At 44.8% G+C, this 14,322-nt stretch overlaps 1 protein-coding gene across 1 annotated transcript; it reads right to left on the reverse strand.

Moving 5' to 3' along the window:
- Positions 1-637: 637 nt before the first annotated feature.
- On the reverse strand, positions 638-3,939 carry LOC111263338 (uncharacterized). The gene is made up of 4 exons (XM_022838317.2): positions 3,384-3,939; positions 1,985-2,097; positions 1,486-1,646; positions 638-941 (listed from the first exon to the last, which is right to left on the reverse strand). Exons 1-4 carry the CDS (start codon positions 3,556-3,558, stop codon positions 776-778), a joined length of 615 nt encoding a protein of 204 aa, XP_022694052.1. The 5' UTR covers positions 3,559-3,939; the 3' UTR covers positions 638-775.
- Positions 3,940-14,322: the final 10,383 nt, after the last annotated feature.

A 14,322-nucleotide genomic window follows, 5' to 3' on the forward strand; every position in this document is an offset into this window, starting at 1 on the left:
TAACATTGGTAAAACAAAACCTATGACGCGATCCCGGTATAGGCATATGCTAGAGTTTACAAATGCGAATCAGCTGAGAGAACACTTTAGGATCTAAATACAGATTCGACACGGAATTACGATTGCGTTGCAGTTACTTTTTAAATCTAGGACACTTACATAAGCTTCACCTCCTGAGTTCTCATTTTTATAAGACCAAACAACGGCGTCTTCGTGCACCACACCCGAAGTATCTGTAACTGGCGCTGCTATCGAGAAATTAACTTGTGTCTATCCCTTAACATCACCTCAGCTACTTCGTTAGCGGCTCCATTCACGCGAACTCTCTCTAGATGCATAAATGGGGCAATAGATAACCTCAACCATTTTAACTTCATTACAATGCGGCGTAGAAAGGTTTTTACACATGCGGTGCATCTGCCGTGCAGTACATACTACCGTTGTAAATGTCAAGCCTCGAGGCGGCTCGTGTAAAATCTTCGTAGAATATTCCCATTTCACTCTTTCACAGGCCAAATTTTCCATAATTATGTGGATTAGGTATATTTAAGAGAATAACATTTGTTTTAATTGCTTGGTCCATGAACCGCAGTTGTTGTTTCCGTATGACAGAAGAAAAAACAGACGCGCCCAACGATGCTTTTGCAATGGTTATTTCATCCTAAATGAATACGTTTATTCTTTTCGACGGGTTTTGTACATGCACCCATATGTTATATACACAAAATGACATTTTCAGCGAATACGTATAGGCAAACAAACAAGTTAAGAGCACCTAACGCCCAGTGCTCTTAGGACTGCTGCTGCGTGGGGACGATGCCGTTTCGGGACTGAGCGTAACGGGGTCCCCCTCGAAGCTGACGAAAGCTGTGAGACAATCATTATCAACAAGTTTTTGCAGTTCCTCTGCTCTCAACGGGCTCCGCTCTGGGTAAAGCATCCTGCAACGGACACAGATAGAACGCATAGTATAAAAGGTAAATTATATGGATCAAAAGCGTTCAGCAAGGTCTCAAATATATCATCTAGAAAAAGTAATAAGAATGCGATGTTCGTCTTAGATGATAAACTTGCTGAACGCGCGACGAAATCATCGATGACACTAAATAGAAGAGAGAGGCAAGGCGTATCTTCGTATGTTTCCTGCGAGTTACTACTGTATTTCGAGGTTTTTGAAGTTAAGCGCTGAGGTTAGCGGCATATTGGACGCTGACCAAGAGTTTATAAATTGAAGAAACTATTAATGCCTTTTGAAGCAATTTACGATGTCTTTACGCATACACAAATACAATGCTAACACGTGAGTTGCTTTTATATTGATGCACAATACTACGTATTTAATTCAAGGTGGCTCTCGTATCATTTTCGGATGTTTATATAGAACTTGTCTGTTTGTAGTTGCATTCTGTTATACAAATAACGTCCTGTTATAACGGCTTGACTGAGTAGATGTTTCTCTTAGACCTTTGGCAGAATAAAACGTACCGAACGATAAATGGTACGGTGTAGGGGTCGTCGTGTGGCTCATCTGCAGAAAAACCGATTGGCGTCACGTCCTGCATAGCATTTTCCCATCTGCCCTTCTTGTGCAAACCCAGTTCGCTCACCATACGCCGTGCTTCGTCTCTTTCGCTTTTCTTCGACATCTGCCATGATGACATTGAAAACAATGAGAACGTTTACAAGAAGAAGAAAAGAGAAAATTTACAAGCCCGACCTTTTGACTGACGAGCCTTATCTTTACTACTATTATGGGACATTAATCTAAATAAATTAAAGCTGCTAGTCTTCAACAATTCTGTCATATTCATCGTAAAACACTTTTTATCAGAAATTCTAGAGCGTGCCAACACCAGGCCTATCAACCTCCCGTTGATACTTCTGCATCTTTATCATTACACTGTAACGCTGAAAATTGTTTTCATAGAGCATGAAACACAAATCAAACCTGTACAGCAACCACGACATATACCACAAGCTTTACCTTAAGTCGCCGTAGTTTGTCTTCGAGATTATTCAAGTATCGTTGACTGTCTGGCATTTTAAACCGTGGTATCGTATCGTCCTTGTCGTGCTCCTTTTCGATGACTTCTGAACCTTTTGAAATTATTTTGATTGAAATAAGGTGAGTAACTTTCTTAGTGAGGACTCTGTAAGGAAATTGAGTAACTTTTTTTTTACCTTTTAAACTTTCATCTATATTTTGCACAGTTGTCCCAGCGTTGTAATGCAGCTACCATTGCCGTTCCTATACGTAGTTCCTCTATCTGTGGATATTCGAAGTAACTCGTGTACATTTCTGTTCACTAGTTACTCCTTTTTGGCTATGAAAGGCCCCGTAACCGCACGAACTTAACAGGAAGAACATGCGCTGTGTACTCGTTTGCTCAGTCGGGGAAGTAATTGAGATATAACAATGAGGTCTGGCGCGGTCATCAAGTAACGAGACTGCGTGCTTTTGATTTTTATGCCAACAATCAATGAGTCTCTTGAGGGACTCGATCTAGCGAACTGCATCCATTATTTCACTTCTAACAATGACAGATGGCACTGATGTACACCGCAAGTAGTATAACCATCTCATTTTAGAACCTACTTGATACTGTTGCCATCGCTCTTTCTCTCTCTCTCTCTCTCGGCGATTGGGGTTTAATCATACCTCTCCCATGGCGATTGTGTGCTCATGCGAGTTATTTGTTGTTCCGCGTCGAATATACCTCACGAATTTCCAACTGCTTTAGAGTCAATTTACGGAAAACCCATTTTTACCTAAGTTCCGTATGTTCAGTATTTAGGTTGTTATTTTCTAACATGTTGTATGTGATTTTCCAATGTTAACAGTACTCTTAAACTTCAAGCTATGCTTTTACGAAAAACCTTGTCGATTGCGGCAGTGTTTTCCTGTCTTTCCGGTCCCAACATCTGCTCACCTTCTCGCTAACTTTCAACACTCCAGTCTTCGTTCTTGGAAGGTTTGCGCCATTCATGCTGAGGTACGTATGTAAAATAGAAATACACACTTGTACACACGTCAAAAACATGGCCTGCGTGCCATATCTTCTCTAGCAGCTTACTCAGGCCAACTCTACTCTGTTAATAAATGTGCCCGAATTATGTCACGGGAAAAATGTGCAGCTCGTTTGCGTTGCATGAAGTATTCTCGTTTATAGCGTGAAAAATTATGTGGAAACTTCATTATGGAAAAGCTATTAGCTGTTGTGTTAATCAACATGATAGTCTAGTAACTAGCTTCTATTCGAGGTTACGAGGAGGATCTGTAGGCGTATGTTCGATTAGCTGAAAGAAAAACGACCGAGTGCAATCGTTTACAAGTGCCTTTGCTTCGGCTAGTGCTATAATCTTATAAATTTACACTAACTTACAACAAGTCACACGATCAAATGGCTCGAAGTTATCTTCAAAGCCTCCATGTTGGCCACCTCCTGCTGAGGTCGTTTCGCCCGCACTCTCCGTGTCACAAACAATGCTATCTCCTCCAAACCCCAACGCGAGTTGCCACGGATCGTCCACTGAACAGCTGATTATGAGGGCTGCCATTTTTTACTACTACCATCTGCCCCAAGCACGGACACAGGAAGAGATCCGTTTTCCTAATGCTTCGTTCTCTATTTAATCTGGATATTGGACGCTTGATCCGTTGAAGCGTCTTGTCACTTCGCTGGCGCTCTTGCGAACATTGTTCAGAGAAAAAATTCTTTGTCCATTAAGCTCACGAGCTGCAGCTGCAACCTTAAACAATAATCCTCCACAGATAGTTATATTTTTCACCTCTATTGTTCTTTCACTATTGTTGACTTCTCAGACTTCCCCCACACGGCACACGCAAAAGTCAGGACGTAGAGAGCTTCCGTGTGCCTGATGCTCCATTTGATTATTTTATGTCTGCATAGGTGACGATGTTGTCTTTTGTTTACATTGCACATGCTGTGTTGTGACTCCCTCACCTTCTTTCTTAGCGTTTTTTCCTCTCAGCTGTCGACGAATCCCGCCGTTCTGCCTGTCATAGATGACTACGATCGTTCGTGTTATTACCAGAAAAGAATCAGTGAAATCGAGAGAAAGAGAGGGAGCACAGGAAGCTGTCTGCGACTTCCCTACTACCGAAAAATTGCTGCTCCACGGCGCATCGCACACAAATTTACACGCATATCATACATAAATGCCTAGAGCTTCTAGACCTTCATACAGTACACGGCGAATTCATGCTGGGGCATTAAGAATACTTAAAACCCGCCGTGGCCCCTCGCTAGTTAGCGACGGATTGTTAACTCCTGAACGAACAATGCTCGTGCAGCGTTAAAAGCTGAACGGAGCAGGCGAAACGACATAATGCATAGCGGTCGACCGTGCGGCGTCGAAGCCGTCGGCGCAAGCGAGCTGCTGCGAGTAGTTCTGTAACCCTTTCTTCAGCCTAGCAGGCGAAGGATTCCGCCCAGGAACAATTGGGAAAAAAGCTTAATCGCTTGAGAGTCACAGGAATCAGTTGCTAACCAAGTGACAATTTTTAATAAGTTTAAGTTAAATCTGCATGTTGGCAGGGTGGGAAAATTCGCATAGAGAATGTGCATCAGATCTTTTAATAGAAAGAAAAATGTCTCGCGATAGAGATTCAGAAACCTAAAGAAGAACAATTTTGATATGGGCTGAGAAAAGGAAAATGGGAGATGGCGTTTAAAAACATTCCGAGATCAATATCTGCGGTAACTTCCATTGCTTGGTTGGTTTTTCGTCGTTGGCAAACCCGATATAAGCTTCGACATTCAGTGTTTGTTTCGCTATTAGTAAGGGAGCCACTTCCAAGGCAGAAACTCGGTTGTAGGGTGCTTTAAGCAAATATTAAACCGGGCTGTAGTAAATCTCTATGACAAGACTTAAACTAGCGACTCCAGATAGCTGTTTTATCAGCCAAAATTTTAACGGTGCTACCATGCGCTGCGAATTCCCATAGACGAACATATAAAAATATGGCGTCTATAGGCGAGCAAGTTTGATAGAGAATGGGTCAGATGCAGATAGATCTGTTGGCCATCCATGATCTCGTTACGTCTGTTGGAGGATAAGGCTAACGCTTTTCAACGTTATCATGACGATAGCAACCGCATTGGATCCTATTGTTTCCTTAGTGTTCACTTTACAATATAAACGCTCCTGTATAATCGAACGAATCCTATATAGTCGAATAAACATGGTTATTCGATGATTCATATAACATAAGTAAAAGTCCGTAACAAATGGCAGAGTCTTTGATTCAAATCGAAGATATTTGCATCAGCTAAAGAAATCTTCGTACGTTCCTATTTATATTGTGTCTAAACGCTAAACTAGAGAATTCGGTGTTTAACCAACATGCTCAGGTGTCATACAATTATCGTGGTCTGGCTAGTTTTTAAAAATTTTACTCTGCTTCCTTTTTCCCACCCACTACGCAGGACATTTAAAGGCCTTTGCCTAACTCTTCTCTTATACCTCAATTCATTTTTTACATTGGGATTTTTTCGTACTCTACCTCCGTTTTACTCATCCTGCTGCTGGTGGGCGCTTCGGTAGTCGCTTGTTTGCTACGAATTTTGTAGGTGTCGCCTTATAGGGCCAACAATTTTTCTTTCCCGCTGTCCCCTACCCTATCGAGCTCTTGTGCATGTGTGGAGGTGCTGCAGTGGTGAGGCTGGTTCTCCTAGTCTCCGCTTTGATCCCTCCCCCGCGTGCCTCTCCAAACATGGGCTCAGAAACTCTAGGTCAGAATTTATCTCTTATATCCACCTCTATTTTTAACAGCGCATCACAGTAGAGCCACATAGCTGACGATATTAGAATGGTCCAGTACGATGTCGTTTAACGTTGATAGTCTTCTATCCACTAGTAGCCTTTGTTTCTTATCATATGGCGGAAACGTCAAATCTACCTATTGTGAAATTTGTTTTTTAAAATCAAACAAAGTACTATGAAATACTTAACTTTTGTATAGACTTTGCACTTATGAAACGCTTGATTAATTCTATAGACTTGATCCTCTCACTTTGTTCCCTTTTTATGGCTGGCGCAATATATAATCCGGCAAAAATCTCTAGCTTTGCTAGGATTCAACGTTGCCAGAGGCGCGAGCAACAGAGCCCTACGCCGTTAAACGCCAAGTCGGTTTCTCCCCCCAGTTGGTACTGTCAGCCACTAAGTCAGGTACCTCACCGACTTCATCGAACGCATCGTATTACCATTTTCCTATATTCCTACTATATTTTCGCGAAGTCGCTCGAAGCTTTCGCGGAGGATACTGCTTGCGGTCCTGATGCTCCGCACCTCTCTGCTAGCATTGTTTGTCGTCCGCTTGAGCAGCGGGAGTACTCCGAACTCCGCCGCTACGGCGGAAAACCCGCCAACTCGCAGTTCACTCCGGGGGAGAGAAGGGACATGGCTATGGGGAGGATGGGATACGACAGGGATTCCCCGATCCGTTGCCGTCGAAGAGCGCTCTCTCCCTCACTTTCCTATGTTTGTGTTTCAGCTGAAGCAGTCGTCGTCGGATCCTTCCGATGCTAAAGACTATATAGGCCAGGAGAGCCTATACGACTCAAGGCGACGGGTAGTCTGGCAGAACGGAGCCAGTTACTAAAGGGACCAGGCTCTAGGCTCCCGCAACAGCAGCAGGCTGAGCCTTCCTAACGCTGATGCTCCTGTGGCTGAAGCTACGGCGGCTCATCGAGTCTGTGGCAGTTAGTGACGAGGCGAGAAGCCAGGTTGCACCAGCACACACCAGGACCCGTCGAATGGTTGAGGAAGTTAAATCCTGTGCAGGATAGGTCCAACGAGCGAGCTCCCATAGGTCCTGTGGAGTTCTCGGCAGGGCTCGTTGAGCTAGGGCCTACAGCTAGTAAGTGCTGAAGGAACGATTTCGAACTGGTCGGGAAAAATACTGAATGATTAGTGGTTTGCCTCATGTGTAGTAGACGAATGGATTCGTGGATAGCTCGATGATCGTAAGACTAATGCAAGAAGATATTGGACAGCAAGGTGCTCAAGCCACAAGTGAGTGGGGTGATACGGGCTAATCGCAGGATGATAGTGATATAGCATTAGCAGCGATTAATCGGGTCAACCACCAGCAGACCGATGTGAACTACTGAAGAACGAAACAACTCGTCTATACAGCTACTGCTCGAATCGTACCGGAAACAGGCAGTGCATACGTTGAGTCTTCGCTGGCCGCGGATCGGGCATCCACTTACCGGATCACATATACGTAATAAGGAGCTTCGTGATATTTTACTAGAAAATTGTGCTACATTTCGTAGATCCTACTTATTTATTTGTCTGCTCGTTTATTTGTTTGTTTGGCATCGTTATTCATCGGAGCCGGTAATGGTCGACCTGTTTTTTGCTATCTAGTGACCATCTGTAACTATAACGACGGCCACCACCATCGCTCGCATGGGGGTGGTAGCAGTAAAGGCGAACCATGAGTGGGAACGGCAGGATGTAGCTATTTCGTGGTGATGTGGCTTTTTTCGCATTGTGCCGTAAATTCGGCCGCAGTGATGGCGCATAATCCATCGACTATGGACTAGTTGCTTCTCCGTTTTTACCGTCTTCCTGTCGAGATGTTCCGCATCCAGGATCCAGTGTTCAACGGCAATCCACACTGTTGGATGTCCGAGCGAACGTGGAAATAATGACACCTCGACAACAGATATACATATCTACGGTAAAAGGTTATATGGCTGCGACACGAGAGGGCCAAAGGGGCAACAAGCACCCGTTAACGTTAACGTATCGATACGACAAAACATCCAACGGTAAGGGAGCGTCGAGGGAGCCACACAGGTCGAATGAGATCATGGCAGAACAACATTATAGTCAGATACAGACTGAGGAAAAATCCGCAGAAAAGCGTTGAGTAGGGCTTGTGTTCCGCCGGAGCGATCAGACGTCATGAAGTGGCATTCCTTTATAACTGTGTAATGTTCAGCTGTGTTGGGGCAGTTCTCAGTGTGAGCGTCGCATCAAGCTGGACGGCTCCTTCTGGTCAGAAACAACCACGAATTGCTACCCATTGTTAATTCATTCAAACACTGAGGAGCCCCGGATTTTTGCTGTGGGCCCAGTTAAGCTTTACAAACTACATATGAAAACCGATTAAAATCTCAAGCTAGGTTCTATTGAATCTCGTAACAGTTTTTACAGTAGATGTTGTGTTGTTTTTTCTCATAGTGAAAAAAAAAAAAACAGCTAGGCCGTATCATTAGGGGCCGCATTTTTTTGTTGAATAAAAATGAAAAAAATAAAATAAATCCGACAGATCCCAGTGGATCGATAAGTTAGCCTGTTCGTGTCACAATTGCCCAAGATAGTCAAGCTTTTTTTAACCTTTGCCCATCACTCACTATTCTGTTCTAATGTGCCGCTCCCCGAAGGTAGAAAAATACGTCATCATTCTTGTGAGATGCTTGTGAGCTTTTTTGTACGATCTTCACTTTGTTTGTATTTGACAGTTTTCCTGAATCCTCTACGTACATGTACCTACCTATTTATACCATGAGGGCTGGTTTACAACCAGTGCTTCTTCGACCATGGACTTTTTTCATTGTTGCCTATTATTTGGCCGTTTTTATGTTGTCTAAGGACGTTACGACGAACTATGGCCCTACAGCGGCGGGTATCGACCCATTTTTGCCCCTCGTGCCACTTACGAATGGCTATGATCGTGTGCTATGAACAGTAACTAATGGCTGACTATTGCTAGTTGGTTTCCAGCCATGCTGCGGTTCTCTCATATTGTTCCACTGTTGAATAATGAACACTTCTGTTGTTAATAGTAAGACTGGTTTTTTGCATCTTTGTTATTGTTGCCATTCGCCGATGTTTAAGGCCCGAGTGATCGAGTTTTTCATGCTGAATTTTGACATTGACACTGTAGAACGATAACAGGCTATGGCGAAACATCACGCATTTTTGTACATTTTACTGTTACTTTTAGTGGTCGTTGTGTTTTTTTCGAGCCTGTCAGCTCTGTCGAAAGCTTTGGGGGGGGGGGGGCATTCAGGCTATTGTACGCTCGATGAGCCAGTGTGCCTACCTCGATCGCATCAAATGGCGAACTAACAATAAGAACTGAAAGGCTGCGCTTATAGCTATCACAACATGTCGGACGAAAATGTTTTCGTCGCGAATACATTTTATTATATATGTATCTTAGATATGGCGCGACACAGAGAAACAATGAGTTGCAGTGAATAGCGTAGTGTATAAAGCAAAGCAGACCCTCTTGCATGTCCGTTTTAGGAATCATCATTTTTTCAAGGGATGCAACGGCAAAAAACGTTCCGTAATTACCATCATTATCGTCGTCGTTGACTAGATTGTGTTAAAACTTCCCAGCCGTGTAACTCTGACAATCAACGGGCACTATACGGCGCACAAAAGAGGCCATGTTACGCTGTCAACAAGTTTTGTATCGTGGCAGCGAAAAAAACCAGAGGTATGGGTTGGGCTGGAGAGAAGAGCTATACCTGTTTCTGTGATTACACTTTTTTGATAAAGCAGCGTGAGAACGGATACCGGTAAACAGCCACGCGTGCACGCACGTCATGAATGCATAAACCCTTATTATACTTTGTACTACTGTTGCCGTTCCTGAATTAGCACGGCTAAATAAAACACCGACGTTTACAGACATCAACGCGTGTTCATGGACGTCAATAACTATTTGCCGGATCGTGAATGCCATACGCTCACAACGAAGAACCTCGACAGAAGAAGCCTAGGAGCTAAGCAGGGAAGGGACATGAACGCTTAGACCCATCGTCGTGCGACTGGTTAAACCATTGAATAATCAAACGCACTCGTTTGACTGGGCGCTGTAGCAGTAAAACTAACAACCAAGGCAGGCAAGGCCATATCAGAGTAACTCTATATGTACGGCTTCACAAAGCGGGAGACAGACTCTGTAAAAATGTACAGATCGTCAGCAAATCTCGTATAGTTCATTACCTCTTCACCAAGGGCAAAAGCAAGAGCAGAAAAATCACTGCATCTAATAGGGGTTACCGCTGCCGACTCAGCTAGACCTGCCGTGCTGAGGAAGAAAGACAAGAACTAAAGCTGGATTTGCCATTGTCGAACGGCAAAGAACCGTGGCCGTACAACGATGCTACGACTGTAAGCGAACTACAATAGCTTCCAGTGTACCGCGTTGGCTGCTACTGTTGATGCTGTCGTCTGGCGGGAAGGGAAACGCAGTGTCCGTCGAAGCAAAGCGTCTTCCACAGATGCTGCTGCTGCTATGGTCGGAGACCTCAGAAAGGCAGGACAATTTGTATACAATGGATAAATCAAAATAGCCTCTCCATGGAGCTGGTGATTGGTGACGAGCAGCTTGCTGGCCCTCGATCGTTGGTTTCCGATGGCGTTCGGCGATGTTACGAGCGTTTGGCAGAACATTAGTGCTCATAGCGGCAGCAATGTCTGCGACATATCGCTGCTACTGACCCTGACATTACTTCGCCGTCGTTTCTAGCTGGGCGGAGCAAGTGAAGTGGGCTACCGCTACGGCAACAGTGATGCTGATAATGATGACAGAGAAAAGCTCCCACTAAGATTCAACGCTCCGCTAGCGACTGCCCCAACGCCAGAGTACTTCATCCAGCGCTTGTCAGAGCCGCTGACGCTGTGGCCGCTGTCGTTGGTGAAGTCGCCGGCCGAAAACGCATTTTTGTCATTTCCGTTTTCGCTTTGGAAACTGAAAAGTCGATGAACCCACATGAACGTCTGAACGGCGATGGCTGCTATAGCAGCTCACACGGCCGGAACGTTACAGAGCGTCTGAGCTAATCGACAATCGCAGAGTTTATACGCTCGAATTGGATGGACAGAGTTGTGCTTCAAAGGGATGTGCGTATGACTAACTACTGTAGATCGCAGAAACGACAATATGTAAAAAGGTTCGGTCGTTACGCTGACGACGACAACAAGTTCGTAAATGAATCCGGCGACCGAAATCTACCTAGGGCCTGTTTGCATGTTTCCATTGCTCCATACCTGTATCAGCGATTCTCCGCTTAGAACTATTCCTTACTTTTCTATCTTCTACACCTTCGTGCCCGTGGTGGTGCGGTGGTAGCGTGTTTGGTTACTAAACTGAGCGTGATCACATGTTGTGTAATGCCTGAAGGAGCCAGCGGTCTAAACCAGCAATGCTTTGCTGAAGTAGCGCCGGCTGTAGAGCTTAAAACCTGTATTTATCTATTTTCTATAGTTCAATAGGGTTCGAAATGTACAAGAGGGTTCGTCGGAATCGAAATAAGCTAACCGAGCTAAATGTCGACAACTTCAGACGCCACAGCGTCTATAACCACATAAAGCATAGATGTACATCTGTATCTAAAAGAAAGAAGAGTATAGTAACGGTAGACAGAGAAACGATTCAGAGAGAAAGGGCTAAAATCAACTGCAAGGGGGAAACATCGCATCGCTATGGACATTGACGCTACCGCGATGGTATCGCCGTCGTCGTCGTCATCCGTTCAACGGACCGCTCGTTCGTCTCAAGCGCGTACTGCCGATGCTAAGTGAGCTACGAATGAACGGATTCACCGGCATTTGTTGTAACAGCTTTTACGAAGCCTTACGTTGGGACGACTGAGCAGATTGCTCCGACTACACAATACTGAGAGAACCGCACTTTTTTTTCTCTCACAATGTGGCTCTAAAATGTTGCTTCAGGTCGCTCTATTAATGGCCGTTAGAGCGTCAGGCCAACGATACTTTAGCTTCGGCCTAGCGTCGCCTAATATAGCCGATTGCAAGCCTGGACGATTAACTAGGCGTATTTTGAGAAGCGGTATTCAATGATATCTGAGCAGTAAATGTCGGTTCCTTGATGAAGCGTTAGCCAACAACTAATAGAACGATAAGTGTCCGTGTTGACAACACCGTTGACATCAGAGGGAGCATTAGTGCCATCCATCAGTAGCGTGATTTGTTCTCATCTGTCGATAGATATCTGAGTGTAACAGCAAATGATCGTGTCATTCGGCATTAGAGCTTTACGGTTGCCAATTGTTTTGTTTCGCTACGAGAGTATAGGACGCACCTACCTGTGTTTTTAGTTCAGTCAGATACACGACTGTACAGAGTGGAATAATGGTCGGTTCGTAACGTGCTTCGGATATGGAATTGACGAAAAAAAGGTGAACTTAAATAGGTGAAGGTAGCAATCAGTGGTAACCGCTTGTTTCCAGTACCGTACGCAATCGAAGACAATGATGGACGATTTATCTGAAGCTGTAAAAAAAGAGCCAGCGATCGACATTGTTTTCTAGAAAACACCTCGTGTTACATCGAGTCGAACTCGTTTGTTAGGTCTATTGACTGATCGGGGTAGCAACTAATTAATAATTAATCAAACGAATACCTGATCGTCTATCTTTAGTCACTCTGGATTGTTCGTCCTTAATTTTCGTTCATGGAACTTTTCCCATTTATATTCCACTGGTTTTTCATCATTACATTGCTGCGATGCGCCCCTAGATCATACCTGCTTGATAAAGTTGCGGGGTTTTCTGATAAACTTGAAAATCGTCCAGTTAGCAAATCTAACGATGTGTAAGGATGGGCATAACAACCCAAAATCAAACTGTTCAATGAAAACTGCGAACCCTCAAACCTATCAATATATGGGTGTATGTATTAATTCGTTTAGGGGCAACGTTATGGGAATTTACTACGAAATGACATTACCGTTTAGATTCAATAGACTTGTACATGTAGAGGACAGCAGAATCTCACATTATTAATAATATTCGATGTTGACAGAACGACGTGTTGAATTTGCCTGTTGTCGGCTCTAGGGGCAAACTAGTAATCATTTTCGTGTGTTCCGTTTCGTGTATCGTCTCTGTCATCAGGGAAAACAGGCCTAGAATACGCCATTTCTACTCGAGCTATGAGTTAGTTCAACAAAACGTTTCGTTAGACCCCTTGATGTTTGACTGGTAATAGCACAATTACGTTTGCAACATTTACTCGGCCTGCGACACACTAACTGTCCCATATATTGACAGATGCACGTATTGCAAAACATTTCCCTTTGCCGTCTGCCCACCTTCCGTCTGGCAATCCTACCAAATCAGAGAGTCGACAATCGCCGAACTCCCATGAACTAGTCACCGCTGTTCGCTATCCTAACCACACTATTTTCTGATATTCGTTCCTCGTCGTGAGTCATCTATGAATCAAGCGACTAGTCGATACGTGGGTTCGTGAACCGTCCATTTTCAACTGCAGGATTCCCTATTCTTATTGTTTATGTGGTGATGCTGTTCCCGACTCGTTAGTTACCAGGTAGAGCCAGCAGCATCTTGAGTGTTACTGATACATCGGTTCCATACGAGCCGTCAGTGGATGCCATGCTCCATCGATGATTTTACTGCTGGCTGTTACATTAACATGCCGCTCCCGGGTCATGGTCGTGGTCTTCTTCTTCTTGTAGCTGGCCACCAGCCCACCACTTACGGCCCGTCGCTCCGGCTGTTATACAGCGTTGCTTTGTTGCGTTGCTTGCGACGTCGACGCCGAAGTCGCCGCGACTTACCAAGCCAGCGGCGGAGCGCCAGATGGCAAAGCAGAAACGGGACGGAGACTCTTTTTCGTTCATCTTCGTTATTGTCCAGTGGTCCGAGTGTCTTCGGGAGAGAGAGGGAGAGGAAGAGAGAGCGAATGGAAACGACTCGCGGGAGCGAGTTACAACGCAACTGGCGCCGTTGCTCCTATCAAAACTGTGCTGCTCCCTGTCAACTAAGCGCATCGGCAGCATTCAACGTATTCACTCGTTGGGTTCGGCCGCTGATGCTGTTGTTGTCAGTGTCGTCGTCGTCGTCGTCGTCTGCTGTGGTGGCAGGCTTCACAGTCGGCAACAGCATCTACCTCTGTGGACAGATAGCTTCCTACTGTTGCTGCTAGAGGCGCTTGATGGAGTTTCTTTGGTGACCTTTCACTTGTTTCCCTCCGAAAAAGCAGCAGCAGCAGCAGCAGCAGCGGACAAACCATTTCCTCTTTTTTATACGATGGCCTCACCTGGAGATTTTGGGTGAGGTTGTAGCAGCTGTTGTCGATAACACCAAAAGAACGATGCCGAAATAGATAAAAATAACAGTCGCCCCACGAATACAAACGTGTGTGTTCAGCTGAAAACGTGATGACCCGAAGCTGTGCGTTGAGTAGCAGCAGTAACGATGCTTTCTGGAGCGTCACCGTCGATGCTATCTGAGCTGTAATGTCTAAGCGGATCTCTAGCTCGTAATGGTAGCTTCT

This window comes from Varroa jacobsoni, unplaced genomic scaffold (genome assembly GCF_002532875.2).
Source record: "Varroa jacobsoni isolate VJ856 unplaced genomic scaffold, vjacob_1.0 scaffold_758, whole genome shotgun sequence".
In the NCBI taxonomy this organism is placed as follows: Eukaryota; Metazoa; Arthropoda; class Arachnida; order Mesostigmata; family Varroidae; genus Varroa; species Varroa jacobsoni.

Excerpts from the sequence above, each read along its gene's own strand:
- LOC111263338 (XM_022838317.2), bottom strand. The coding sequence starts at position 3,558 with ATGGCAGCCCTCATAATCAGCTGTTCAGTGGACGATCCGTGGCAACTC. Across the intron at positions 2,098-3,383 it reads ATTTGATCGTGTGACTTGTT|GTTCAGAAGTCATCGAAAAG; the intron begins GTAAGTTAGTGT and ends TAATTTCAAAAG. Across the intron at positions 1,647-1,984 it reads ACAAACTACGGCGACTTAAG|ATGTCGAAGAAAAGCGAAAG; the intron begins GTAAAGCTTGTG and ends TCATCATGGCAG.